This window comes from Python bivittatus, unplaced genomic scaffold (genome assembly GCF_059951505.1).
Source record: "Python bivittatus isolate LINGU-HERP-01145 unplaced genomic scaffold, Pbiv_v1 ctg000440_np1212, whole genome shotgun sequence".
NCBI classification, from domain to species: Eukaryota; Metazoa; Chordata; class Lepidosauria; order Squamata; family Pythonidae; genus Python; species Python bivittatus.
The window spans coordinates 10,843,342-10,870,004 of NW_028277063.1; the positions used below are offsets into that span (position 1 = coordinate 10,843,342).

A 26,663-nucleotide genomic window follows, 5' to 3' on the forward strand; every position below is an offset into this window, starting at 1 on the left:
ATTCCAAAAATTATTGGAAAATGTTGAGAGTGTCAGCTCATCATTATATCTGATCTTGATAATAAAGCCTGGAATGGTGGTTTTCAACTTGTGGCACTCAGGATGCTGCTAAAGCAACTCACAGCACCCTGAAAAGTAGGGCCGGTAACTAGGGATATGGGATTGTAGGTCATCACCTTCTCAAGTGCTACCATTGATCCAGAGTGGAAAGGCTCTACTTCTGTCTCAGTTGTGTCTCCCTTTGATATTTCTCTCCTTTCCTCAGCAAAAGAAAGGTAAAAGACAGAGAAAGTTCAGTGTAAGGAAAATAGGACAGGAAATATTGTCAAAAGATAATATCAGAATCTCCACAATTTAGACAGGACAGATTTGATATTCTTATTTCTTATACTGTAGATGATTGGATTGAACAGGGATGGAAGTAAAGAATATAGGGCTGTTAATGCTAAATCTAAATAAGTTGGGGTGCTAGAGGGGGGTCTCAGATAGGCCAATAACACTGTTACGAAAAACATAGAAAAGACTATCAGGTGGGGAAGACAAGTGGAGAAAGTCTTCTGTCTTCCTTTCACAGAAGGGATTCTCAACACTGCTTTGAAGATCATGGTGTAAGAGACAATGATAAAAATAAAGCAACCCACTCCTGCTGTGACACTGACCACAAGAAATCCAACTTCCATTAGACTGAATCCAGAGCAGGATAGCTTTAGCAATTGTGGAATTTCACAGAAAAACTGGTTGACAACATTAGAACAGAAAGGGGTGGAAAAGGTCCCAGTGGTATGCAACATTCCATAGAGAAGACTTGTGAACCACACCAGAATCACTATTCTGGTGCAGGCTTTCCAGTTCATCACCATCTCATAGTGCAGTGGATTGCAAATGGCAACATATCGATCATAGGCCATGACTGTCAGGAGGAAGAAATCAGAAGCTGCAAAGGAGAGAAAGATAAAGACTTGTGCAAGACAACCACAGTAAGAGATATGTCTGGTATCCATAAGAGAATTTATCATGGATTTCGGGACAATGACTGAAACAATTCCCAGGTCCTGCAGTGCCAAATTCAGTAGAAAGAAGTACATTGGGCTGTGTAGTCGATGGTCAAAAGCTACTACAGAGATGATGAGCAGATTTGTTGTGGCAGTTGCCAGGTATAAAATGAAGAATAAGAAGAAATGTAGAAGCTGCAGGTGCCGATCTTTTGAGAATTCCAGGAGCAGAAAATAAGGCACGGTGGTTTGATTCTCCATGTTTAACCTATGGCTAAGATGAATGCCACATCTGCAAGGAATCAGAGGTGAGAGATACTATTAGATAAAAATAGTGAAGATATAGCTTGATGCATACTGGGCACAAAAAGGAAAAATACAAGGCAAATGTTACATAAATTAAAAGAGGACTGCAGGATTGAAAGAATGCTTATGTCCAATCAGAGCACTCTGCATATATTTCAATTCACCATTGACAAGTACCAACCAGAAACTCTTTTCTTTTTTTTTCTATTCCTCTATTCCAATTTCTTCCTTGTTGTTATGGTTAAAATGATTGTGTAAAACTCCAAAGTCTGTGAAGTATAACTTTAGCAGTGGGAGAATTTACATTGGTCAGTTTCGTAGCACTTTTATAGGATTGTGGGGCTAGTAAAGAATGGGAGGAGGGGGGTTGTATCTAGAGTGCCTTGATCTCCTGGGGGAAATGTAGGATACAAAGACACCCAAAGATAGAGAGGGAGAGAGAGAATTATTTTGTTAGGTACTCTAGGAGATTTTTGGTTGAAAAATAAGATAATGCTTTAAACAAACAAACAAATATTCATTGAGTATTATCTCTCTAATGACATACTCATTTAAAGAAGAAAAAATCAAATTTACTTAAGATATCCATTACATCTTTTAAGCTGTATTACAATTTGGCTCAAAGTTTGCTCAACACTATGGTCAATCCAAAAAGTTTTTTAAAAAGTTGTTTGCAGGGATTAGTTTCCCTTTTCACTGAGAACCAAAACCCTTCTGCTTCAGAAGGAGTTTGGCAGGCATTTCTAGTTCCAGAAGAGAGGAAAGTCAGGTGCCTTCAATAGTCCCTTTATTGAAACCCTGTGTACTGTAATTGTAACAGCTATGAGAAAGAAAAATAATATTAAAATCACATCAGTTATTGATAGGGACCCATCATCTTCTTTCTCTTCCAGTTCTTGGGAAACCTTCTAAGACTGGCCTTCAGACTTCAGAACTCTACATACAACATGCAAAGGAAATAGTTTCTCCCACCACCACCTCAGTCCAGAAACATGGCATTTATTTCACCATTCCCAATTAAAGTGGGATGTGTGTGAAAGGTTGCCCCCCACCCCTTTGTCCGTGCAGGTGTGAAAGTGATATCTTGCACACTTATCTCTCTCCTTGCTGTAGCACCAAACTTCCACAATTCCTAGTAGAATCCCCTAGTAGCAAGAGCTTATATCTTTCTCTTTCTGCCTAAACACCAGCTGAACAACTTATTTAAACTCCCCCCAGTTCTGCTGCTGCCATCTGAAATCCATGCCTTCATCTCTCGTTGAATTCCTTGTGCTACTCATTATTATCATTATCTCCAGTACCTGTTCCATGGATTCTCTAACTCTAGTCTTATTTCCTATAGAAATGAACGTGTAGCTCTCCAATCTTCATGCCTTTCTCTAAGTAAATTAAACTAGTTACTCTCTAAATTCCTTTACTTTTTCTTATGGAAGGGAATAATTCATTACATTCTCACAGATTTTTGCCATTTTGCATGTAGCTTTAAATATTATACATGCTATATTTCCCCCCAAATTGTCAGCTGCTTTATAGCATTTATCTCAAATATTAGTGAATAGATTATTTGATTATTCATTGATTATAATTTTGCTGTGGCAGACCCAAGTTCAGAATACAATATCATAACTCTCATCTCCATATTCACTGGATACTTTTTAAAAAATATATGGTTAAAGTACATTTTAGCAGGACAAATGAGGAATAAGGAAGCTATTCCCCTCTCCCAATCAACTTTAGTCTTAATGAAAGGGGCAGCTAGGATGAAGCTGGCTTTCTCCCACACTCTGTCTCCCATCTTTCCAAGAATCATATGAAGATGTTAAGAGTGGAGCTAAACATCCAATCAGACTTTGCCTTCTTCTTTATGTCGCTTCTCTTTTGCTCACTACACTTTGATCTATGGGACCAACCCACCCACCCACCACATAATAGCAGCTTCTTTGTCATAAAAGTAGGAGGATAAAACATTCTCCAGACTGAATGTTAAGAAAAGTTTCCAGCAGTAAGAACACCTTGACCACCCCCTCTCCTGCAATCAATTCCCAATATTCTGCTTCGTAATACTCTTACTCTATCTTTTAGGGTGCACATTTCTGAACATAAATCTATCTTTGTTGTCCTTCTAACCCTAAAATATTTTTCAGTTGTAACAAAGCACAACTGGTTATAATTTCATTTTATGAAATCCTCTCCCCAATGTCAAAAGTATAGAAGTGAGTCTAATACAGTGTCAAGTCATGTAGCTGTAAATAAGTGCCAATTTGCCCCAAAAAGCAGGAAATGTCACTATGCTAATCACTTACTATTTTTCTTCACAAAATTATTGTCCAGTGATGCATACATGCTGTTGAATTCTTGTTCAGTCATGGAAAACATATATCATCATTGGAAGCCTTTAACTTTATATTTGGCAAGCTTAAATATGAGTTGACTTCACATTTGGCAATCATTTTGTTTCCCTCTAGACCATACAAACAAAACTAGCAAAATATTATAATGAGTTTCTGTATTTTTAAGATAATTAGCAATTAGCAGCTACTGCTATCCATGCTCAGATGTGGATTAAGTGAGAAGACTTTCATGGCGTATGTTCTAGAACAAGTCTCATCACCTGGGATTCTATTTTGCATCCAGAATTGAAGCAATTGCATGGTCCATCTCAACGCTATCTGTGGGCTATTTTGTGATAGCTATGAGTTCCATTAATTAGTTAGGAATAGTGTACAGTTCTTTTAGGCATGAATTCTGGGTTTTCTATCCATTCAATTGAATGTCCCCAATCTGTAATGTTAATATTTCTGGCATTGCTGAGGACAAGAATGCTACGTATGTAGTATTCAAAATGTGTCTGCACCATGAAGTAGATTAGGAGCCCTCAAACTTTTGGGGCATGCAGGCATGTTTGCAGCTTGGTGTTAATGCCTATTTTTTAGTAGATAAATGTTTCAGTTTGGTTCTGGCTACTCTTTCTACTCGTATTCTCCAGGCTATTCTCGATTTTTAAAGTATCTGTTTTTTTGAAGCAGCATCTCTTTCTAGATACTTACTTATGGACAGTTTTAAAAAATGTGACTTTAAAAGTGCGTTTGAGATCCTGGATCTCAGCTATTTTAAATATTTACTGCCATTAGGCTATTTCTTTTGGTAGTTCACATGATGGCAGTGATCACTAAGTCCTGAGAAAAATACTTGGCTTTTTAGGGAGATCAGAGAACTGGTTAAGTTTTCACTGTTAAAATTCTGGTGAAGGTGACACTTACCATGATGTTCAATTAAACATTTCACAAAGCATGGCATTTACATCACCTGCTCTCAGGTGGAATCCATGTTAGGAAAGACAAGATGGGAGATGAGATTAAAATTTGGGAGATAAGTGAAAAAAGAGAATTCTGACACATAGTAGAGGAGGAAAAAAAGTAAGCTTAGTGTTGGTGCATGTTGTATAATTATAAAAAATGATATTAGTTTCAAAATAGTATTAGCTAGTTCTTAGAGCTATATCTTCTAAAAGTACAGTGGTACCTCTAGTTACGAACTTAATCCGTTCCGTGACTCTTTTTGCAACTCGAGTTGGTCTCAAGTTGAGGTAAAGTTTCCCATAAGGTTCAATGTAAATACGGTTAATCCGTTCCGCCCTCCGAATTTGGTCGCACCACGAGGCAAATTTCCCCATAAGGTTAAATGTAAATACGGCTAATCCGTCCTCTGAATTTGGTCGCACCCCGAGGTAAATTTCCCCCATTAGGTTCAATGTAAATACAGCTAAACAGTTCTGAAACATATGCATTTTATTTTTAAACCTCAAAAACCTTCCAAACACCACAAAAACCTTCCAAACGCCACAAAACACACCACAAGCCTCACCGAACGTCTCCTTGCTACCGCGATCCCACAGGAAGCCGTGACCACATGGCAGCAGGGAAAATGGCCGCGGATCCGGTTCGTAAGTAGAGGCGAGTTTGTAAGTAGAGGTAAATTTTTGGGGCTGGAGCTGGTCATATCTAGAAAAATTCATAAGTAGGGTCATTCGTAAGTAGAGGTACCACTGTATATCATATCAGAAAGTACAGTGCAGAGACTGTGAAAAACTGTTATACTGTAACTGCTGCAATATAAGACATTGATACTTTTAGGAAGTAACAGAACTTCTCAGTGTGAAATAAATCTATGTTTAATTTACATTTCATCTTCCTACAGGAGACCTTATAATGCCATGTTGAATAGAACAAGCATAACAGGTTTTGTGCTTCTGGGATTTCCTGAAAATCAAGAGGTCCAGACTTTACACATCACAGCCTTCTTGTTAATGTATCTTTTTGTCCTGGTGGGAAATCTTCTGATTATTGTTTTAGTAGCAATCAATAGGTATCTGCATACCACAATGTATTTTTTTCTAATCAATTTATCCATTGGTGACCTTGCTATCATCTCCTCAATTATACCCAAATTTATAGTTAACGCCCTGATGAAGTCCACATGGATATCATACCCTGGATGTAGAGCAAAAATGTTTTTCATTCTGTTTTTCCTTACAACTAACCTATTCCTTCTCACTGTCATCGCCTTTGATAGATAGTACATTGCCATCTGTCATCCACTGCACCTTGCATCCATAATGAAGTGGTCCGCTTGCCTTCAAATGGCTGGAGTGGCATGGGTGGTTGGATTTCTGCATGCTGTGCTAGATGCAGGGAACATTTTTTCAATGCCTTTCTGCTCCAGGATCATCAATCAGTTCTTCTGTGAACTTCCACAATTCATCAAGCTTGTTTGTTCTGATTCTTACCTCAGTGAAATTTGGGCTCTTGTCTTTGGTTCATGCTTAGGAGTTGGCTGCCTCTCATTCATTATCTCAACCTATATCCGGATCTTTAGCACATTAAATTTTGCTTTCCATAACCAGATAAAAACTAAAAGACAAATGGAATAAAGATTGGGACCAGCAATGGAGGATCAATACTTCTAAATTTCAAAGATGCACTTAAATGAATGCTTTAAAAAAATAACTGATCAGTGAATTCCCTATATTAGCAACTGAAGATCAACGTACTATCAAAATAATCAAGGAGAGCTCTGCTGTAGAACTGGGGCGTGGGGGGGGGGGGGGGGAGGAAGTATACATTATGTGATAGACTTAAAAATTGTTGTATGTCCACCACATCAACTTGTAATACTTTCTAGATGTGGGGTAACTTTCTAAGACTTTCAAGATGTGGGAATTATATTTAGATGGAACAGTGTCATGATCTAACAAAAAAAATATAAAACTTGATTAAGTTACCCATAAATGTCTGATCCACTGCTAAAATAAAAGATGCTCAAAGTTTCTATGTAAAATACCTGAATAATTCTTGGGGGAGCATAAAAATGGATAAATGCAGTGTGGTTATCAAAACATCTAATCACATTTATTTAAAAGAAAAATAAATAGTTCTGGGTTGTATTTCTTGTGCCAATACAAATTTTGAAGACCTATTAATCAAGATTACTATGTCCCAAGCAGTTTTTGAATTGCCACTAATACAATTTTGATATTCCCATTTTTTATGGACAAATATAAGTTTCTTGTAAACAACTCCACAAATTCAGGTTTTTTATTAGCTAATTCTGTAAAAATCTGTCACATTTTAGTAGTACATCAAAAGCCTTTGACATTCCAGGGAGCAACTAAAAACAATATAGTTTAAAAAATGTAAATGGAAAAACCAATATTTTCATTAATCAGGGAAATAGAAAAATAATAATTTGCCAGAGATAAACTTTTGAAACAATAAGAAAATATTGAACAAAATCAATAAAGGAAATGGAGGAGGAGGAGGAGGAGGAGGAGGAGGAGGAGGAGGAGGAGGAGGAGGAGGAGGAGGAAATACTACAAGGATTTCAAGAAAAGGCATCTTGAAAAACAGTGCAGGAATTGCCCAAAAGTCAAAGTGCCCTATTTCCATCTTAAAAAAATATGAAAAATATTAAACATACATAAAACGACTGTGACTCCTTCCTGGACCAAAAACCACTTCTGAGCTTCCAGACCAAGAAACGTCTTTAGCCCAGAATCCAAACGAAATTGCTGGACAAATTAAATAAAAATACAAAAGTAGTTCAATCCCCTTTTGTCTTGCAGCCAAATGAGCCAAATGAGCCAAATGAGCGGCTTAATGACGCTGAAAGTTGCCGGCCAGAAATGGTCGACGCTTCAGCGGTTCGAGTCCAGCCTTCACATTAAACAGGGTGAGCTCCTGTTTCCTCCCCAGTTCCTGTCAACCCAACAGTTCGAAAACTTATGTGAGTAGATAAATGGGTACTCTCACTCTGGTGGGAGGAAAAATGCTGGCGGCACCTTGCAAAAAAGGAGTTGGGAGCAGTTGCTGGTAAGCGCGAAAAACCGCGCGCGCCCTAAAAGGGCGCGAAGCAACGGAAACCCCGCCTCCTGCGCTCGCCAGCTGGGCTCTGCCCTAGGAAGGAGGCTCTGGCAAACCACTTCCGAAAAACAGTTGCCTTGAAAACTGCAAGGACTCGTCCAAGCAGTCACTGCAGGGTCAGCAATGACTGAGCGCAGACAAAAAAAAAAAAAAAATACTGTAGCTTGCATTTCTGAATTGTTTATGGAGGCAGATCTTGAAAAAAAATAAACATTATTTTCTTGGTTTGTAATACCAAATATTCCGCTTCCTGATGTGAATCCGCAATATGATGCTAACTGAGAGCTACCTGCAAATTCCTTTAGAAACAAGGCAGACTATGAGAGCCTCATTCTGATGCTATAATCCCATGTGGTAAAATCTAGAAATATATAGATATGCTCAGTTTTAAACGTCTTTGATGCACTTGCATGATGCCAACTCTCAGTGATTTTTGTTCATCGATGACAATTTCTTAATTATGAAGGGGGAAGTGATTAGGAATGAAACTGAAAGATTGCATCAGTCTTCAAAACTTACTATTGTGCAATGAGTCCCTTGTGCATGGGTGACTTCAGGAACGCCTCGCTATTTCATATGAATTGGTAATGTTAAGGAAACAGTGTCTGAGCCTCACCAATTTTGCAGCATTATAAATTCAGAGAATAAATCTAGGCATGAAAGCCATTGTAAAATGTAAATTTTCAATATGGTGCATTACAATGAGCAAAATCAAGCTTTTTCTCTTTCTTTGATTTTAACTGTCACCTATTAGTGCTGAGGCACTTGGAGAAACGATAGAAAATCTCTGGATGCCAAGGTCAGCCAGATCTCCCTCCTACTTTATGTTCCTCTCCTCTCATTCTGCTCAAAAGCAGCTTCTTCTCCAGGTGTGCCTATGAAGTCACAAGCACGGCAAGAAGAAGGTGAGAGGATGTGTTAGAAGTGTAAGAAATAGAAAGGATTGGAGAAGAGAAAAAGGCAATGGAAGATATCAGGTAATGTTTTACTTCTACTTTATTAAAGATTGAAGGGAATAATGTGGAACTCTTCAGACTGTGCCAGATAACTCAGAATTGATCTGTCCGCATCAGCTTGATTCAGCCTAGAGAAAAATCAATCAGTAAATATTCTATTTGTATCTTCAAACCTTATTTTCCCTCCTTTGGTTCTCTGTTCCGCTTTTTAAATCTTTCTATTGATTTCTTTCAAATTTTAAAAAATAAATAATTCTTTCAATTTTACTTTATATAATTATGGGCATTGTCACTACATTATTTTCAGTCAGTTATCCTCAGATATTGGCATTTCTACTTATTTCCGCAGATGTTTCTGCTGCCGTGTCTACTGTTTTCCATCAATATTTCTTTTAAGGTGTTTAGTTAAAGTCCACTTAAAATATATGAGTGGAAAGATGTATTTAATGCATTGACATTTCATTAAATGCATCTTTCTATTATTGTATTATGATAGTTTACTGCCATATACTTCTCCAAGAAATTTGGAATTGCTTAGCTTAATTCTGCATTTTAAAGAAATTCTTGTTTAAAAGAAATAATTTTGGGTGTGGTTGTAAGACCTAGTTTTTTCCTGCCCCTAAAGCATCTAGAGTACTGTGCAGAAAGAAGGCACTTTAAACTGAAAATTTAGAAACTTAACATTTCTGTATCTCCATAATCAGGGGACATTGTATTTCCAGTGTCATTATTAAAGCATGTTTAACACTAAGATACAGCAAAATAAAAGTACAGTGATGTGATCTCCTCTCAGGTGGAATCCACCTTAGAGATGGGAAGGTGGGAACTGAGAAGAGAACTTGGGAGATGGGTCAAAACAAAGAGGTCTGACAGGTAGCAGAGATGAAGAAAGGCAGGATTAGTGTTAGCATAAAAGTATATTTAGAAACTGTATGATGTGTAATAAGAATCAAGTGGGAAATGAGGAGGGGGGTGAACTCAGTGGTAAAGAATATATTTTGCTTACATGAGATCCTATAGTTTCTCTAGGTAGAGTTTGGAAACATGTTGATTAATTATAAAGATTCTATTAATTGTTTTGTAAAAGGTATTTTTCATGCCTTTAGAAAACACATACAGTCAGGTCCAGAAATATTGGGACATCGACACAATTCTAACATCTTTGGCTCTATACACCACCACAATGGATTTGGAATGAAACAAACACAATGTGCGTTAACTGCAGACTGTCAGCTTTAATTTGAGGGTATGTACATCCAACTCAGATGAAAGGTGTAGGAATTACAACAGTTTGCATATGTGCCTCCCACTTGGTAAGGGACCAAAAGTAATGGAACAATTGGCTTCTCAGCTGTTCCATGGCCAGGTGTGTGATCTCCCCTCAGTACCCCAATTACAATGTGCAGATAAAAGGCCCAGAGTTCATTTCAAGTGTGCTATTTGCATTTGGAATCTGTTGCTGTCAACTCTCAAGATGAGATCCAAAGAGCTATCACTATCAGTGAAGCAAGCCATCATTAGGCTGAAGAAACAAAACAAACCCATCAGAGAGATAGCAAGAACATTAGGCATGGCCAAAACAACTGTTTGGAACATTCTCAAAAAGAAGGAACGCACCAGTGAGCTCAGCAACACCAAAAGACCTGGGAGAAACGGAAAACAACTGTAGTGGATGACCGAAGAATTCGTTCCCTGGTGAAGAAAACACCCTTCACAACAGTTGGCCAGATCAAGAACACTCTCCAGGAGGTAGGTGTATGTGTATCAAAGTCAACAATCAAAAGAAAATTTCACCAGAGTGAATACAGAGGGTTCACCACAAAATGTAGACCATTGGTGAGCCTCAAAAACAGGAAGGCCAGATTAGAGTTTGCCAAACGACATCTAAAAAAGCCTTCACAGTTCTGGAACAACATCCTATGGACAGATGAGACCAAGATCAACTTGTACCAGAGTGATGGGAAGAGAAGAGTATGGAGAAGGAAAGGAACTGCTCATGATCCTAAGCATACCACCTCATCAGTGAAGCATGGTGGTGGTAGTGTCATGGCGTGGGCATGTATGGCTGCCAATGGAACTGGTTCTCTTGTATTTATTGATGATGTGACTGCTGACAAAAGCAGCAGGATGAATTCTGCAGTGTTTCGGGCAATATTATCTGCTCACATTCAGCCAAATGCTGCAGAACTCATTGGACGGTGCTTCACAGTACAGATGGACAATGACCCAAAGCATACTGCAAAAGCAACCAAAGAGTGTTTGAAGGGACAGAAGTGGAACGTTATGCAATGGCCAAGTCAATCACCTGACCTGAATCCCATTGAGCATGCATTTCACTTGCTGAAGACAAAACTGAAGGGAAAATGCCCCAAGAACAAGCAGGAACTGAAGACAGTTGCAGTAGAGGCCTGGCAGAGCATCACCAGGGATGAAACCCAGCGTCTGGTGATGTCTATGCATTCCAGACTTCAGGCTGTGATTGACTGCAACGGATTTGCAACCAAGTATTAAAAAGGGAAAGTTTGACGTATGATTATTATTCTGTCCCATTACTTTTGGTCCCTTAACAAGTGGGAGGCACATATGCAAACGGTTGTAATTCCTACACCGTTCACCTGAGTTGGATGTACATACCCTCAAATTAAAGCTGACAGTCTGCAGTTAAGGCACATTGTGTTTGTTTCATTCCAAATCCATTGTGGTGGTGTATAGAGCCAAAGATGTTAGAATTGTGTCGATGTCCCAATATTTCTGGACCTGACTGTATATTAAACATATCAGAATGACACAGAATGCTGTTTACAAATAATGTAAACTACTGATGCTGATATTTGTCAATATGATATGATATTATATATATATTATATATATATATGATATTAATATTATACTATATCATATTATACTGTATTATATTGCATTATATTATTAATATGTGCATTTCATTTTCCTACAGGAGAGAGTACAAAGTCCTATCTAATGGAACAAATGTAAGAGATTTTGTACTTCTTGGATTTTCTGGAAGTCGAGAGGTTCAGATTTTATACATGATAGTCTTTCTGATTATGTATCTTTTTATTCTGGTGGGAAATCTCCTGATTATTCTTTTGGTAGTGCTCAGTAGTGATCTGCACACCCCCATGTATTTCTTTCTGATCAACTTATCCATTGGTGATCTTGGTTCCACCTCGATCATAATTCCAAAATCTGTACTTAACACCTTCATGAACTCCACATGGATATCATACCCTGGATGTGGGGCACAAATGTTTTTCGTTCTGTTTTTCCTTACAACCAACGTGTTCCTTCTCACTGTCATGGCCTATGACAGGTACATCGCCATCTGCCACCCACTGCACTTTGCATCCATAATGAAGTGGTCCACTTGCCTCCAAATGGCTGGAGGGGCATGGGTGGGTGGATTTCTGCATGCTGCGCTACACACAGGGAATATTTTTTCAATGCCTTTCTGCTCCAACATCATCAATCAGTTCTTCTGTGGACTTCCACAATTAATCAAGCTTGTTTGTTCTGATTCTTACCTCAGTGAAACCTGGATTCTTCTCTTTAGTTCATCCTTAGGGGTTGGCTGCCTCTCATTCATTCTCTTGACCTATGTGCGGATCTTTACCACTGTGCTGAGGATGCCCTCAGTTGAGAGAAGGGAAAAGGCCTTTTCAACATGCATCCCTCACCTCATTGTTGTTTCCTTATTTCTTGGCAATAGCCTCTTGGCTCACTTAGCTTACCTGATGCCAACCTTTCCACCCAAATTGGAGGAATTGTTTACTGTGCTATATACATTGGTCCCTTCCCTGATGAATCCAATAATCTACTGCATGAGGAACAAAGATGTCAAAGCTGCCTTTTGGAAATTCTTTGGTTGGGGGCATCTTAGCAAGCATAATGCAAAGCTCTGTCACTTTATTCCTCCATCTAATTATATTAAGCATAATGACAACTTGTAAATAGATGAGAGTTCCTAATTTGGGGTTTTCTGTAAAACGTGCTTATTTATGTGATTTATTCTAAATTGTGATTTGTTACATATGCAGAAATAAATGTGTCATTATATACCATACTGTGTTTTATTAGCATGAAACATGGTTCCAAAATGGACAGCTAAGTTATGATACTTGCATCCAGAGAACTAACTAAAATGAAGATTGGGATTAGAAGTCATTATGTATCTATATGCTACAGTGAGGAATTCCAATCATGAAAGATCTTCAGAGATGTAGTGCATACATTTCAGATTTATGTATGTGTTTTAAGTAAAAGGGGAGTGCAGCTACTTCTATATGGGAAATAATAATTTCACACTGGAAGTCAGTTTCAGAAATAATAGATGAGATAATTCACACGATCTCTTAATCAGCCTCTGGAAAGATGTTATAGATTAAGACAAGTTTGATATTGGGTGTAACAAGTAAGTAGGGCTTATCCCTTCAGTTTCTTTTGTTCTTGATTTTAAAACTGTATTGATCAGTTTTACCTTCAACAGACAGTATTTGGGTGACAGCATAGAGATCAGTCAGTTTTATTGTAGACAGAGTGAGCATGAAGTTGGTCTTTCTTGTTCAGTTTATTAGATCAGCCTGAGGATGTACTGTCTTCTCCAAGCAGGGGTTGTCAGAATAAAGTTGCTCTATCCAGTTCTCACCTTCAGAGAGAAGATTGACAACGCTGACATTTCTTGTTCAGTGCGTAGCATCAGACTAACACAGTCACAGTTCTCTCTTCTCCAGATAGGAAACCAGTCAAAACTCTTATCTCTAGATTATCCCTCACCTCTTCCTCTGACCACTTGGTTCTTGTAGACCCTTTTGTGGTTTTGTGTAAAATTTTGTGTGAGTCAGTGACATCTGAGCAGAGTAGAGTAGAGTAGAGTAGAGTACAGTAGGGGAAAGGAAAGGAAAGGAAAGGAAAGGAAAGGAAAGGAAAGGAAAGGAAAGGAAAGGAAAGGAAAGGAAAGGAAAGGAAAGGAAAGAGGAGAGGAGAGGAGAGGAGAGGAGAGGAGAGGAGAGGAGAGGAGAGGAGAGGAAAGGAAAGGAAAGGAAAGGAAAGGAAAGGAAAGGAAAGGAAAGGAAAGGAAAGGAAAGGAAAGGAAAGGAAAGGAAAGGAAAGGAAAGGAGCATTGGTAGCCCATAAAAAGTATACTAACACTGTGAGATTAAGCATGAGCCATGCGGATGTACCTCGAACTTTTACCCTATACTAATTGTTCATAGAATATTCTTGGAAAATAAAGATTTAATTGTTCATAATCATGTCTGAATAAGTAAGTGTCAGAATATATTAATATGCCATCCCCATGCTAACTGGAGAAGAACTGATAAGAGAGGAGATACCATTCACTCTCAGAATGCTCAGTCCATCATTTTAGAATGGTGGCATTTAAATTATCTTGATCTATCCCCAAAATTAACTTGGAAGAAAATAAGGCATTTCTGATCTACAGGTGTGCTGTTTTTGTTGTACTTTGTAAAGTTATATCGGCCTGGTTAGTAACAATAAACTTTACTAATCTGCCTTGAACCTGACTGCCTGAGGTCAAAATCCTCCTCTATTTCCATAAGGCGCTAATAGCATGACAAATTCCAAAGTATTCTTATAGTCAGTGAAGATATTAGCAGGTTTATCCATAGCAATATGACAAGCTTGAGTTAAGGTAGTCCTCAGCTTATGACAGCAATTGGGACTGGAATTTCCATCTCTAAGCGACGTGGAGGTAAAGCACAACTACATTGCTTAGTGGTGGCAATCTCTGTAGTCCCAGTTGCCATCATTAAATGAAACCCATGGTCATTAGGCAAGGCCACGTCCTGCTCACTTCCCGCAACCAAAGTTAGTGGAGAAGCTGACAGGAAGTCCCAGGCCCGCAGGCATGTAAAAGGCTGCTGCTGGATAGGGGAGGGAGGGAGGGGGTGCACAAGATACACCACGTGAGTGGCCAACACAGCATGAGTGCAGAGGGACTGCGGGAGACTTACTTCACCAACTTGCGACCTTCCCTGCTAACTTCCTCATTGACTTTCTGGGGAAGCCTCTAGGGAAGGTTGCAAATGGTGATCACATGATTGGGGGGGGCACTAACCGGTCATAAAGTGGAAACTGATTGCCAAGCACCAAGATCACAATCACGTGACCACGGGGATGCTGAAATGGCCGGAACTCTGAGGATCGGTCATAAGCACCATTTCTTTAGTGCCATCATAACTTGGAATGGTAGCTGACTGCATGGTCATAGGTTGACGTCTATCTATACATTCAGCTACTTCAGCTCCCAAGGAAGGTGCGAAGGGTTCCACCCAGCAAATATCATTTAGGGAGACAACTGAAGCTCCTGTAAAGCAGATTCCGTCAACCATAAAGGAAGACCCATCCCTATTAGTTTTTCAATTATTAAAAGATCTGAAATTTAATAAACATGAATTCACATTTCAAATGGAAAGAAACTTTTCTAGATATATTTTGAGTTCATTAAACAAACATTAGTATCAAAATTATATTTACAGACAAAATTAATACAAAAAAGTGGGGGAAGTGAGGAGAAATTTACTGTAACCCAAATATAAAACAAAAAGTAGTTGATGCTGAAAGTTCTCTTCCTTGATTCTTTGTGGGGTGGGAGTGGGGAGAACCTATTGTAACAATGAGAAAGAAATGAATGTCTCTTACTGCAGGTTTTCCCCTACATGTTACCATTTGCATTTAACATCTGGAAATGGTCACCTCCTGGGTGAGGTATTATCAATATAGTGATGAAAATTAGTTGTCTACCTCCATCCTAGGCTGGGCCAGAAATGCTGTTGAAGTTTCAATCTGGTGTTCAGAAGTTGGGTGGGCCCAGATGGAAAGATTCAGGCTAAGACTGAAACTTAGTGAGAAAGAGTTTCTATTGTCAAACAACTCTGTTACCTCCAGGTTTAACTCTGGATCAAATGCCTCCCTACTAAAAGTCGAGGAGCACAGTTAAACATTGGGACTAAAGTTAAATATAAAGAAGACCAAATTAATGACAACAGGTAGAACAACCAACCTTTGAATTGACAATGAAGATATTGAAGTGGTGAATAGCTTCTGCCTTTTAGGATCAACTATCAACAGGAAAGGAAAGGAAAGGAAAGGAAAGGAAAGGAAAGGAAAGGAAAGGAAAGGAAAGGAAAGGAAAGGAAAGGAAAGGAAAGGAAAGGAAAGGAAAGGAAAGGAAAGGAAAGGAAAGGAAAGGAAAGGAGTCAAGAAATACACTGCAGACTAGCACTTGGTACAGCACCCATGAAGGCCTTGGAAAAGATATTCAAATGCCGTGATGTGTCGATACCTACAAGGAACAGACTCTTGCAAGCCATGGTGTTCCCTGTGACACTCTATGGAAGTGAAAGTTGGACTTTAAAGAAGTAGGATAGGAAGAGTATTGATGCTTTTGAACTTTGACATTGTAGAAGACTCCTGAGAGTATCACGGACAGTCAAGAAAACAAACCAATGAATTGTTGTACAAGTCAACCCAGAGTTCTCACTTGATGCACAAATGAGCAGGCTCAATTTATCCTACTTTGAATGCTTTACATGAAGACTCAGCTCTCTGGAAAAGGCTGTAATGCTGTAGAAGGTAAAAGAAGAAGAGGACAGACAGGAGCAAGGTGGATGGACTCAGAGAGGCAATAAGTGCACTGTTGGGAGATATGAAATAACAGGTTAGAGATAGATTGTCTTGGAGAAATTCTATGTGGTTGCTAGGAGTTGAAAATGACTTGATGGCCATAATGAATGAATGAATGAATGAATGAATGAATGAATGAATGAATGAATCAATCAATCAATCAATCAATCAAAACTCACCATTTTGTGCAATGGGTGAGCCTGAGAGAGTGACCTGGCATTAAATAGCAAGAGTTGCACCCTCAGGCCACCTAAGGCTTGGGGACTAGGGATTGAGAATGATGATATTGGGCCCACATTCTCTGTGAATGGCCTGGCCCTTGACTTGCACAGTTCCTCCCATTGCCCATGAGCACCAGGATTTTCTTGCCTGCCTGACCAAGCCAATACACTAACTTCCACCCCTCCCCCGGCCAGCGTACCTCCCACCTCATCCACAGTCACTCCTAGAACACTCACAGTAGACAGGACAGTAAGCAGCAGGAAGTTTTTCATTGGTATTAAGCGCTCAGCACTCTAAGAACAACCCATCAGCCCCTTCTCTCCCCTGAACTTGTTCACCTTCCCCCCCAAACCACTACATCCTTGGAATATAGATGTCTATGTAGAGTTAGATCTCTGTGTACTGCAGAAGGTAGATGGACTGTTTTTACAAGAATGTATACAAAAAAGCTAATTTCTACCCACTTCATGACTGTGACCTTCAACCACAAGCAAGTTTCTGAATATATGGTTAAGTTTTTGAAGAGACAAAATTTATTGCCATATGCTGCATGAAGTCTGGCAGGAAGGTCTGCATTTTTCTACTTTCAACAATTTGTGAGACCAAGTGTAAATCATGGTTACAGAAAGTTTTCCAGTTCTTCTAACAATGATCAATTTCACCAACCCTGTTCTGATAACCATCCAGGCAGACCAGTTTGGATGATGAACTAGCTAGACCACTTAATATATTTTTATAAACCTGATTCATGGCTTTTCATATACTGATATCTTAGAAATTGTGCTTAATTCATCACTCCACTGTTAAATGAACAATCGCTTAGTGTAAAGGAGGAAAACACTCCAGTAATTCAATAACCCAGCTGAATCCCTTCTTTTGATCTTAAACTCTTTTGACATTAGGAAAGTATCACAAAAAAATATCCTTATAGACTTTTGCACAAAGTTAGTTTCTGCTTTAGTTTTGTTCGTAATGGGAGGCTGCTTCCATTAAGCAGAAACCAAAGCTCTTATTAACTTATCCCAGACCAGTTAGGAAGATTTTTAGATTTCTGGGCTCATTCATTTTATCTGATTCTGACACCAGATCAACTGAAGTCTGGAACAGTATTTGTCAAAATATGGTTTGCCAAACCAGCTCCTAATATCTTAAAAATCGGGATCAGGAACTAGGGATATAGGATTGTAGGTCAGGACCTTCTCAAGCACTACCATTGGTCCAGAGTGGCAAGGCTCTACTTCAATATCTTCTATCTTCTTTTATTTCCTCAGAAAAACCAAGGCAAGAAATGCAGTAATTTCAGTGTGAGGAAAAAGAGGATAGAAAACATCACCTAAAGAAAATATCAGAATCTGCATAATTGAGACAGGACAGATTTGATATTCTTATTTCTTATGCTATAGATGATTGGATTGAACAGGGGTGGAAGTAAAGAATATAGGGCAGTTAATGTGAAATCGAAGTAACTTGGAGTGCTAGAGGGGGGTCTCATATTGGCCAAGGAGACTGTTACGAAAAACACAGAAAAGACTATCAGGTGGGGAAGACAAGTGGAGAAGGTCTTCTGCCTTCCCTTCACAGAAGGGATTCTCAACACTTCCTTGAAGATCATGGTGTAAGATACAATGACAAAAATAAAGCAACCGAACCCCACAGTGATACTAGCCACAAGAACTACAACTTCCATTAGACTGAGTTCAGAGCAGGATAGCTTTAGCAATTGTGGAATTTCACAGAAAAACTGGTTGACGACATTAGAACAGAAAGGGGTGGAAAAGGTGCCAATGGTATGCACCATTCCATAGAGAAGACTTGTGACCCACACCAGAATCACTATTTTGGTGCAGGCTTTCCAGTTCATCACCATCTCATAGTGCAATGGATTGCAAATGGCAACATATCGATCATAGGCCATGACTGTGAGGAGGGAGAAATCAGAAGCTTCAAAACAGGCAAAGATAAAGACTTGTGCAAAACAACCAAAGTAAGAGATGTGTCTGGTATCCATGAGAGAATTTATCATGGATTTGGGGAGAATGACTGAAACAATGCCCACGTCCTGCACTGCCAAATTCACTAGAAAGAAGTACATGGGGTTGTGCAGTCGACGGTCAAAAGCTACTACAGAGATGATGAGCAGATTTGCTGTGGCAGTTGCCAGGTATAACATGAAGAATAAGAAGAAATGTAGAAGCTGCAGATGTCGATCTTTTGAGAATTCCAGGAGCAGAAAGTAAGTCAGTGTGGTTTCATTGTCCACGTTTAAATTATGACTAAGGTAAATGCTGCATCTGTGAGGAATCAAGCTGAAATATACCATTAGATTAACACAGTGAAGCTATGCCTTGATACATACTGGGTACAAAAAGGAAAACTATAAGACAAACGTGACATCAATTAAAAGAGGACTACATGATTGAAAGAATGTCTATGTCCAATTGAAGCACTCTCCACATATTTCAAACCATCACTTACTATAGAACCAGCCAGACACACTTTTCTTTTTTTCCCCCTTCGCCCATCCTGATCCTTTTCATTCTTGTATTCTATCCTTAAGCTTTAGAAGTCCCAGAAGAGACCCCACTTTGAAGAAAAGCAGGGTGCCTCCCTACCCTGCATTAACCATTATTCAAAATAAAAAATACTTCGAGCATCAAGGGAAGAGGGGCACCACAGTTTTTTCTCCCTAGCATGCCCTGATCTCTTCCACTGTCACACTTGGCTTTAGTTTTGAATACAGCAATTAGATTACATTTTTTTTCCTGATACTAATTTTATTAAAAATGTGGAAAAAATCTTGAACATTTTCATGTTTCTATTGCCCTAGATATAAGTAAATACTTTGCTTATATTGCTTACTGTTCTTTTGTGTTAGATAATAATAATTTTTAAATAATGTGCGGTCCAGATGGGGGATGGCCTGGAAGATAACTGAGTTTTTAATCTATTATTTCCCTTTCAGTACTTATTGAATCTTAAGGTTTTGTCAGTTAAGCAATGGATGGACCAAAGGAGAATTTTGCTGGGCTGTGCTTAGGGTCCCAGTTGGCCTTAATCCACCCCTGATGTCTCCAACAGTCCCTTCAGTGAAATCCAGAAAATCTAATCCTAGAAGCTACAGGAGATAAAAATAATATTAAGAGGGACTGGTTCCATGTCACAGTGAGACTGGGCAGACATTCTCCTTCAACTTTTCCCATTTGCATTGCTGATTGCTGTGACTTTAAGTATTATCCATGCTGTATTCCCCATAAATTTTCAACTGCTTATTATGTTTGTCTTTATACCACTTTTCTCATCTCTTAGTGAATAGATAATTTGCTTATTTATTGATTATAATTTCATTTTGTGCTTCTGGAATGAATAAGCCAATTTAGTAAAATATAGTGTAAAAATCACAACACAATTGGTGCTCTGGCAGACCCCAGTTCATGATACAAGATTATAACTCTCATCTCCATACTCACTGGGTACTATTTAAAAATATATGGTAAAAGTACATTTTAGCAGGACAAATGAGGAATAAGGAAAGCATATTAATAAGTCCTCTCTCCTAGTCAACAGGAAGGTGCAGCTAGGATGAAGTTGGCTTTCTCCCACTCTCTGTCTTCAGTCTTCCAAGCATCACACAAATTTTCTAAAGCATCCATTCAGACTTTACCCTCTTCTTTCGGTTGCTTCTGCTTACCTCACTGCACTTTGATTTATGTCTCCAAACCTATCCACCCACCACACATTAGCTGCTTCTTTGTCATAAAAGTAGCAGAACTCAAAATACTCCAGTTAACATTTCTCAGGTTAAATGTTAAGAAAAGTTTCTAACAGTAAGAACAGCTTGATGGGGGACCAATAACTGAAGAATGTGATGATTTGTCTTCATTAGATGTTTTCATGAAGGGTCTGGACATCCATCTATCAAAGATACTTTACTTTGGGTCCATGCACTGAGTGGGGAATTATATTTTATAGCCTCAATCATCTCCTCCATTCTATGTTATGTTTGTGTAATTCTTTCTCACCACCCATATTTTTCTCACAGTTTATTATATTATTTTAGTGTGGTTAATACAATAATGTGCCACCCAAATGGTGTATTCAAATGGATCTTTCCACTGATTGATAAGTGTAGTGTTGGAGGTACCGTTTCTTTATTTTTTTCATACATTATATCATTCTATAATTCAATACAGAAGCTAATTTAAAGCTAACTTGAAACAGAGTTGAATTTTCCCACCAAATAATATAGAAGAGGGACTTTTTGTCCCATCTTTTTCACTATAGTGTAAACACATCCTACCCTAATAATGAAGTGTTAAAGTTCAGCACCCTTTTAAAGTACGTGAATCAAACATTTAACCAGATTTTTTTTTAAAAAAAAAAAACACTTATGTGCAGATGGACCTTGAAATGATGGTAAATTCACCAATTAGTGATAAGGTTACCCAATGGAGGCTAAATTTTTGCAAACTGTAAAATATATCTCTTTTTAATATCCAATGTGGAAGATTGGATTAAGTTCTGTTAATTATTTATGAATAATGTCAATAAGTTCAAGTGCCATCATGTTAAGTATGCACTTGTTTTTTTATTTAAGGAGCATAGGTACCACCCGGTCCCCTGCAATAAATTTGCATTATTATGATTCATAATACTTTTAACCTACCTTTAAAGTCTAATTTATGAAAACAAATCTGTCCTTGTTATCCTCACAACCCTAAAGCCTTTTTCTATTATAGCAAACACTAGATTCTAATTTCCTTTCATTAAATCTTCTCCCTAATGTCAGAAGTATAGAAGTGAGTCTAACACAGAGTCAAGTCATGGATATGTAAATAAGGGCCAATTTGCCCCAGACACCTAGAAATCGCTTTTCTATAATCAATGAATATAAAAATCACTTACAATTTTTCTTCACAGAGTTATTGTCTCTGTTGATGTCTGCTCTTTAGCATGTTCAATATTGGTCCAGTAATAAATGCTGTTCTTGTTCAGTTATGAAAAAGGCGCATCATCAGTGGGAACCTTTGACTTTATATTTGGAAAACTTAATTACACATTGATTTTACATCAGGCAATCATTTTGTTTCCTCTAGATCATACAATCAAAACTAGCAAAATATTATAATGAGCTTCTGCATTTTTAACATAATTAGCAATTAGCAGCCACTGCTTTCCATGTTCAAATGAGAATTAAATGAGAGGACTTTCATGACATATGTGTTGTTACCGGTCTCATCACCTGGGATTCTATTTTACATTCAGTTTTGAAGTGATGCCATGCTCCATGTCAAAGCTATCTAAGTTGTGGGCTATCTTGTGATAGCTATGAGTTCTGTTAATTATTTATGAATAATGTCAATAAGTTCTTTTAGGCATGAATTCTGGGTTTTCTATTCACTTAACTGAATGTCCCCAATCTGCAGTGTTAGTATTTCTGCCATTGCTGAGAACCAGAATGCCATGTAATATTCAAAATGGGGCAGCATCATGAAGTAGATTAGGGGCCCCCAAACTTTCAGGGCATGGAGGCATGTTCAGTGAAGCCATGAGCTATACCATGCAGGGCCACCCAAGACGGACAGGTCATGACAGAGAGTTCTGACAAAATGTGGTCCACTGGAGAAGGAAATGGCAACCCACTCCAGTATCCTTGCCAAGAAAACCCCATGGACAATGTTAAAGGGCTAAAAGATATGACGCCGGAAAATGAGCCCCTCAGGTCGGAAGGTGTCCAATATGCTACTGGGGAAGAGCAGAGGGCAATTCCAAGTAGCTCCAGAAAGAGTGAAGCGGCTGGGCCAAAGCCGAAAGGACGTTCAGCTGTGGATGTATCTGGAAGCGAAAAGAAGGTCCGATGCTGTAAAGAACAATATTGTATAGGTACCTGGAATGTAAGATCTATGAACCAAGGCAAGCTGGATGTGGTCAAACATGAGATGACAAGATTGAACATCGACATCTTGGGAATCAGCGAACTGAAATGGACGGGAATGGGTGAATTTAATTCGGGTGACCATTATATCTACTACTGTGGGCAAGAAACCCTTAGAAGAAATGGAGTTGCACTCATAGTCAATAAGAGAGTGGGAAAGGCAGTAATGGGGTACAACCTCAAAAACGACAGAATGATCTCAGTGCGTATCCAAGGCAAACCATTCAATATCACAGTCATCCAAGTCTATGCCCCAACCACTGATGCTGAAGAAGCTGAAGTTGACCGCTTCTATGAAGACCTACAACACCTTCTAGAACTAGCACCAAAAAAAGATGTCCTTTTCATCATAGGGGATTGGAATGCTAAAGTAGGAAGTCAAGGAGTAATCGGAATAACAGGCAAGTTTGGCCTTGGAGTACAAAATGAAGCAGGGCAAAGGCTAATAGAGTTCTGTCAAGAGAACAAGCTAGTCATAGCAAACACTCTTTTCCAACAACACAAGAGACGACTCTACACATGGACCTCACCAGATGGTCAATACCGAAACCAGATTGATTATATACTTTGCAGCCAAAGATGGAGAAGCTCTATACAGACAGCAAAAACAAGACCAGGAGCTGACTGTGGCTCAGATCATGAGCTTCTTACTGCAAAATTTAGGCTTAAATTGAAGAATGTAGGGAAAACCACTAGACCACTCAGGTATGACTTAGATTTGGTTTCTCTTAGTGGTTAAAGATTCCCCCCCCCCTTGTGGGATTAACACCTCTCATTTTAGGTAATGACTTGGGGTAGGATATTGCATGAGATATGGAAGCACTATGCTTTTCTATACTTAATGCAATTCTGATGATGGTTTCAGAGGCAGCCTTAAACAGCATGTCAAGGTTTTGGAAGTCCAATTAGGTCTGGGCACTATATCCAGAGATGAGTTCTTGGGCAGTCATTCACCTTTTTTCAAACTGGGTGGGTATCAAAGCCAAATATCAATTCCCAAATTCAGGACAGCTTTAACTCTGATACCATTCAAGGCCCTCCCAACAGCTGTTACTGCAGGAAAAGTATGGGGCTTTCCATTTGAACAAAACTTTGCCCCTCTGATGAAAGAGTCTCTGAAACACTAAAAACCATGCCCTTTTTTATTGCTTCTGTTACAGCAATGACCTGCTACAGTTAATAATATCCCGTTTACACAGATTTCCAAGCCACCCGGATTTATTTTATTTAAAGTTACTATTATCCAATCAACGCAAATATATTTCTCTTAACGTGGCTATGTTTTATTTTACTGTTTGTAAAATATGTCACACCTTGACTACATCACTTCTATTATTGTTGGGTTTTAATCTGGTTTTTATTTAATGTTGCGTTTTATTTTTACTTTATGTCTTACACTTTGTTTTCTTTCTGTGTTTGAGGCGGTCCATGATTCTAATGAAGAATCATGCCTATATTGATCCAAGTAGAGTGCTGGCTTGAAATAAAATTTTCTGTGACCCATGTGAGCTCTGAGTGGCACCTTGAAGCAATTCTATTTGAAGTTCTTTAAAATCCTTTACCTGAGAACCATCATCTCTTGACCTCTTCACAAGAAGAGTAGCATCTCACTTGAAAATCCCAATTTTCATAATGTGTCTTTTACTTGATGTTTTCAAGAGCTGAAATATTTGTCTATCAGGATAACATGTATCAAACCTTGAGTTTGACAGTGGGCTTTTAGCCAACATCTGAGCATATATAAACATGCCCTCCATTCTCTTTTTATCAGTGCTGTCTCCCTTCTACAACAATGGAAGGCACACATTTCACTCCTTAGTAACAATTTTACAAAACATTATGGCCTTGTTTAAATATCTTGCTAAGTCATATACTGTAGTTACTTTGGTTTTGGTTTATAAATTGCATGACTCTAGTTAATATACACTTTATATAATCAGAATTTATGCCCCAGTGTGATGTGGCATCTCATGATATTGTGGCTTACTCAATAATCAATTGTTAAATGAACTATGATTTATTATTATTATTCCTCATTCTGATCTTAAAAGATCCTGGGTATCCATGGGAACAAAATCCTTATAGTCATTTGTACAAAGATAATTTTAATTTGGTTTTCTCCTAATGAAAGACTGCCTTTATTCAGCAGAAACAAGACCTCAAATTGAATTCTAAAAATTCTTGGAAAATTTTGAGTGTCAGCTCTTCATTATATCCGTTCTTCATAGTAAAGGCTGGAATGGTGGTTTTCAACTTGTGGCACTCAGGATGCTGCTAAAGCAACTCATAGCAACCTGAAAAGCAGGGCTGGTAACTAGGGATATGGGATTGTAGGTCATCACCTTCTCAAGTGCTACCATTGATCCAGAGTGGAAAGGCTCTACTTCTATCTCAGCTGTGTCTCCCTTTGAAATTTCTCTCCTTTCCTCAGCAAAAGAAAGGTAAAAGACAGAGAAAGTTCAGGGTGAGGAAAATAGGACAGGAAATATTGTCAAAAGAAAATATCAGAATCTCCATAATTTAGACAGGACAGATTTGATATTCTTATTTCTTATACTGTAGATGATTGGATTGAACAGGGGTGGAAGTAAAGAATATAGGGCTGTTAATGCTAAATCTAAATAAGTTGGGGTGTTAGAAGGGGGTCGCAGATACGCCAAGAATCCAGTTACCAAAAACATGGAAAAGACTATCAGGTGGGGAAGACAAGTGGAGAAGGTCTTCTGCCTTCCTGTCACAGAAGGGATTCTCAACACTGCCTTGAAGATCATGGTGTAAGAGACAATGATAAAAATAAAGCAACCCACTCCTGCTATGACACTGACCACAAGAAATCCCACTTCAGTTTCACTGAATCCAGAGCAGGATAGGTTTAACAATTGTGGAATTTCACAGAAAAACTGGTTGATAACATTAGAACAGAAAGGGGTGGAAAAGGTCCCAGTGGTATGCAACATTCCATAGAGAAGACTTGTGAACCACACCAGAATCACTATTCTCGTGCAGGCTTTCCAGTTCATCACCATCTCATAGTGCAGTGGATTGCAAATGGCAACATACCGATCATATGCCATGGCTGTCAGGAGGGAGAAATCAGAAGCTTCGAAGGAGGTAAAGAGAAAGAGTTGAGCAACACAACCAAAGTAAGAGATGTGTCTGGTGTCCATGAGAGAATTCATCATGGATTTGGGGACAATGGCTGAAACAATCCCCAGGTCCTGCACTGCCAAATTCATTAGAAAAAAATACATGGGGCTACGTAGTTGGTGGTCAAAAGCTACTACAGAGATGATGAGCAGATTTGCTGTGGCAGTTGCCAGGTATAATATGAAGAATAAGAAGAAATGTAGAAGCTGCAGATGCTGATCTCTTGAGAATTCCAGGAGCAGAAAGTAAGCCACGGTGCTTTCATTACCCATGTTTAACTTATGAGTAAGATGAATGCCACATCTGCAAGGAATCAGAGGTGAGAGATACCATTATAAAAAAATAGTGAAATTATGGCTTGATGCATACTGGGCACAAAAAGGAAAAATACAAGGCAAATGTTACATAAATTAAAAGAGGACTGCAGGATTGAAAGAATGCTTATGTCCAAGCAGAGCACTCTGCATATATTTCAATTCACCATTGACAAGTACCAACCAGAAACTCTTTTCTTTTTTTTCTATTCCTCTATTCCAATTTCTTCCTTGTTGTTATGGTTAAAATGATTATGTAAAACTCCAAAGTGCCTGTGAAGTATAACTTTAGCAGTGGGAGAATTTACATTGGTCAGTTTCATAGCACTTTTATAGGATTGTGGGGCTAGTGAAGAATGGGTGGAGGGGGGTTGTATCTAGAGTGCCTTGATCTCCTGGAGGAAATGCAGGATACAAAGACACCCAAAGATAGAGAGGGAGAGAGAGAGAAAGAGAATTAGTTTGTTAGGTACTCTAGGAGATTTTGGTTGAAAAATAAGATAATGCTTTAAACAAACAAACAAATATTCATTGAGTATTCTCTCTCTAATGACATACTCATTTAAAGAAGAAAAAATCAAATTTACTTAAGATATCCATTACATCTTTTAAGCTGTATTACAATTTGGCTCAAAGTTTGCTCAACACTATGGTCAATCCAAAAAGTTTTTTAAAAAGTTGTTTGCAGGGATTAGTTTCCCTTTTCACTG

General features: G+C 38.5%; 4 protein-coding genes across 4 annotated transcripts; 1 reads left to right on the plus strand and 3 right to left on the minus strand.

The window, feature by feature from the left end:
- Positions 1 to 338: 338 nt before the first annotated feature.
- Positions 339 to 1,271, minus strand: LOC148215810 (olfactory receptor 14C36-like). Its single transcript, XM_088142554.1, has one exon. The coding sequence runs from the start codon at positions 1,251 to 1,253 to the stop codon at positions 339 to 341; it is 915 nt and encodes a 304-aa protein (XP_087998680.1). The 5' UTR covers positions 1,254 to 1,271.
- A 10,542-nt stretch (positions 1,272 to 11,813) lies between these two features.
- Positions 11,814 to 12,641, plus strand: LOC148215811 (olfactory receptor 14C36-like). Its single transcript, XM_088142522.1, has one exon. It carries the CDS (start codon positions 11,814 to 11,816, stop codon positions 12,639 to 12,641), a length of 828 nt encoding a protein of 275 aa, XP_087998648.1.
- Positions 12,642 to 17,905: 5,264 nt separating this feature from the next.
- On the minus strand, positions 17,906 to 18,880 carry LOC148215812 (olfactory receptor 14C36-like). Its single transcript, XM_088142523.1, has one exon. It carries the CDS (start codon positions 18,878 to 18,880, stop codon positions 17,906 to 17,908), a length of 975 nt encoding a protein of 324 aa, XP_087998649.1.
- A 6,116-nt stretch (positions 18,881 to 24,996) lies between these two features.
- On the minus strand, positions 24,997 to 25,929 carry LOC148215813 (olfactory receptor 14A2-like). Its single transcript, XM_088142555.1, has one exon. The coding sequence runs from the start codon at positions 25,909 to 25,911 to the stop codon at positions 24,997 to 24,999; it is 915 nt and encodes a 304-aa protein (XP_087998681.1). The 5' UTR covers positions 25,912 to 25,929.
- Positions 25,930 to 26,663: the final 734 nt, after the last annotated feature.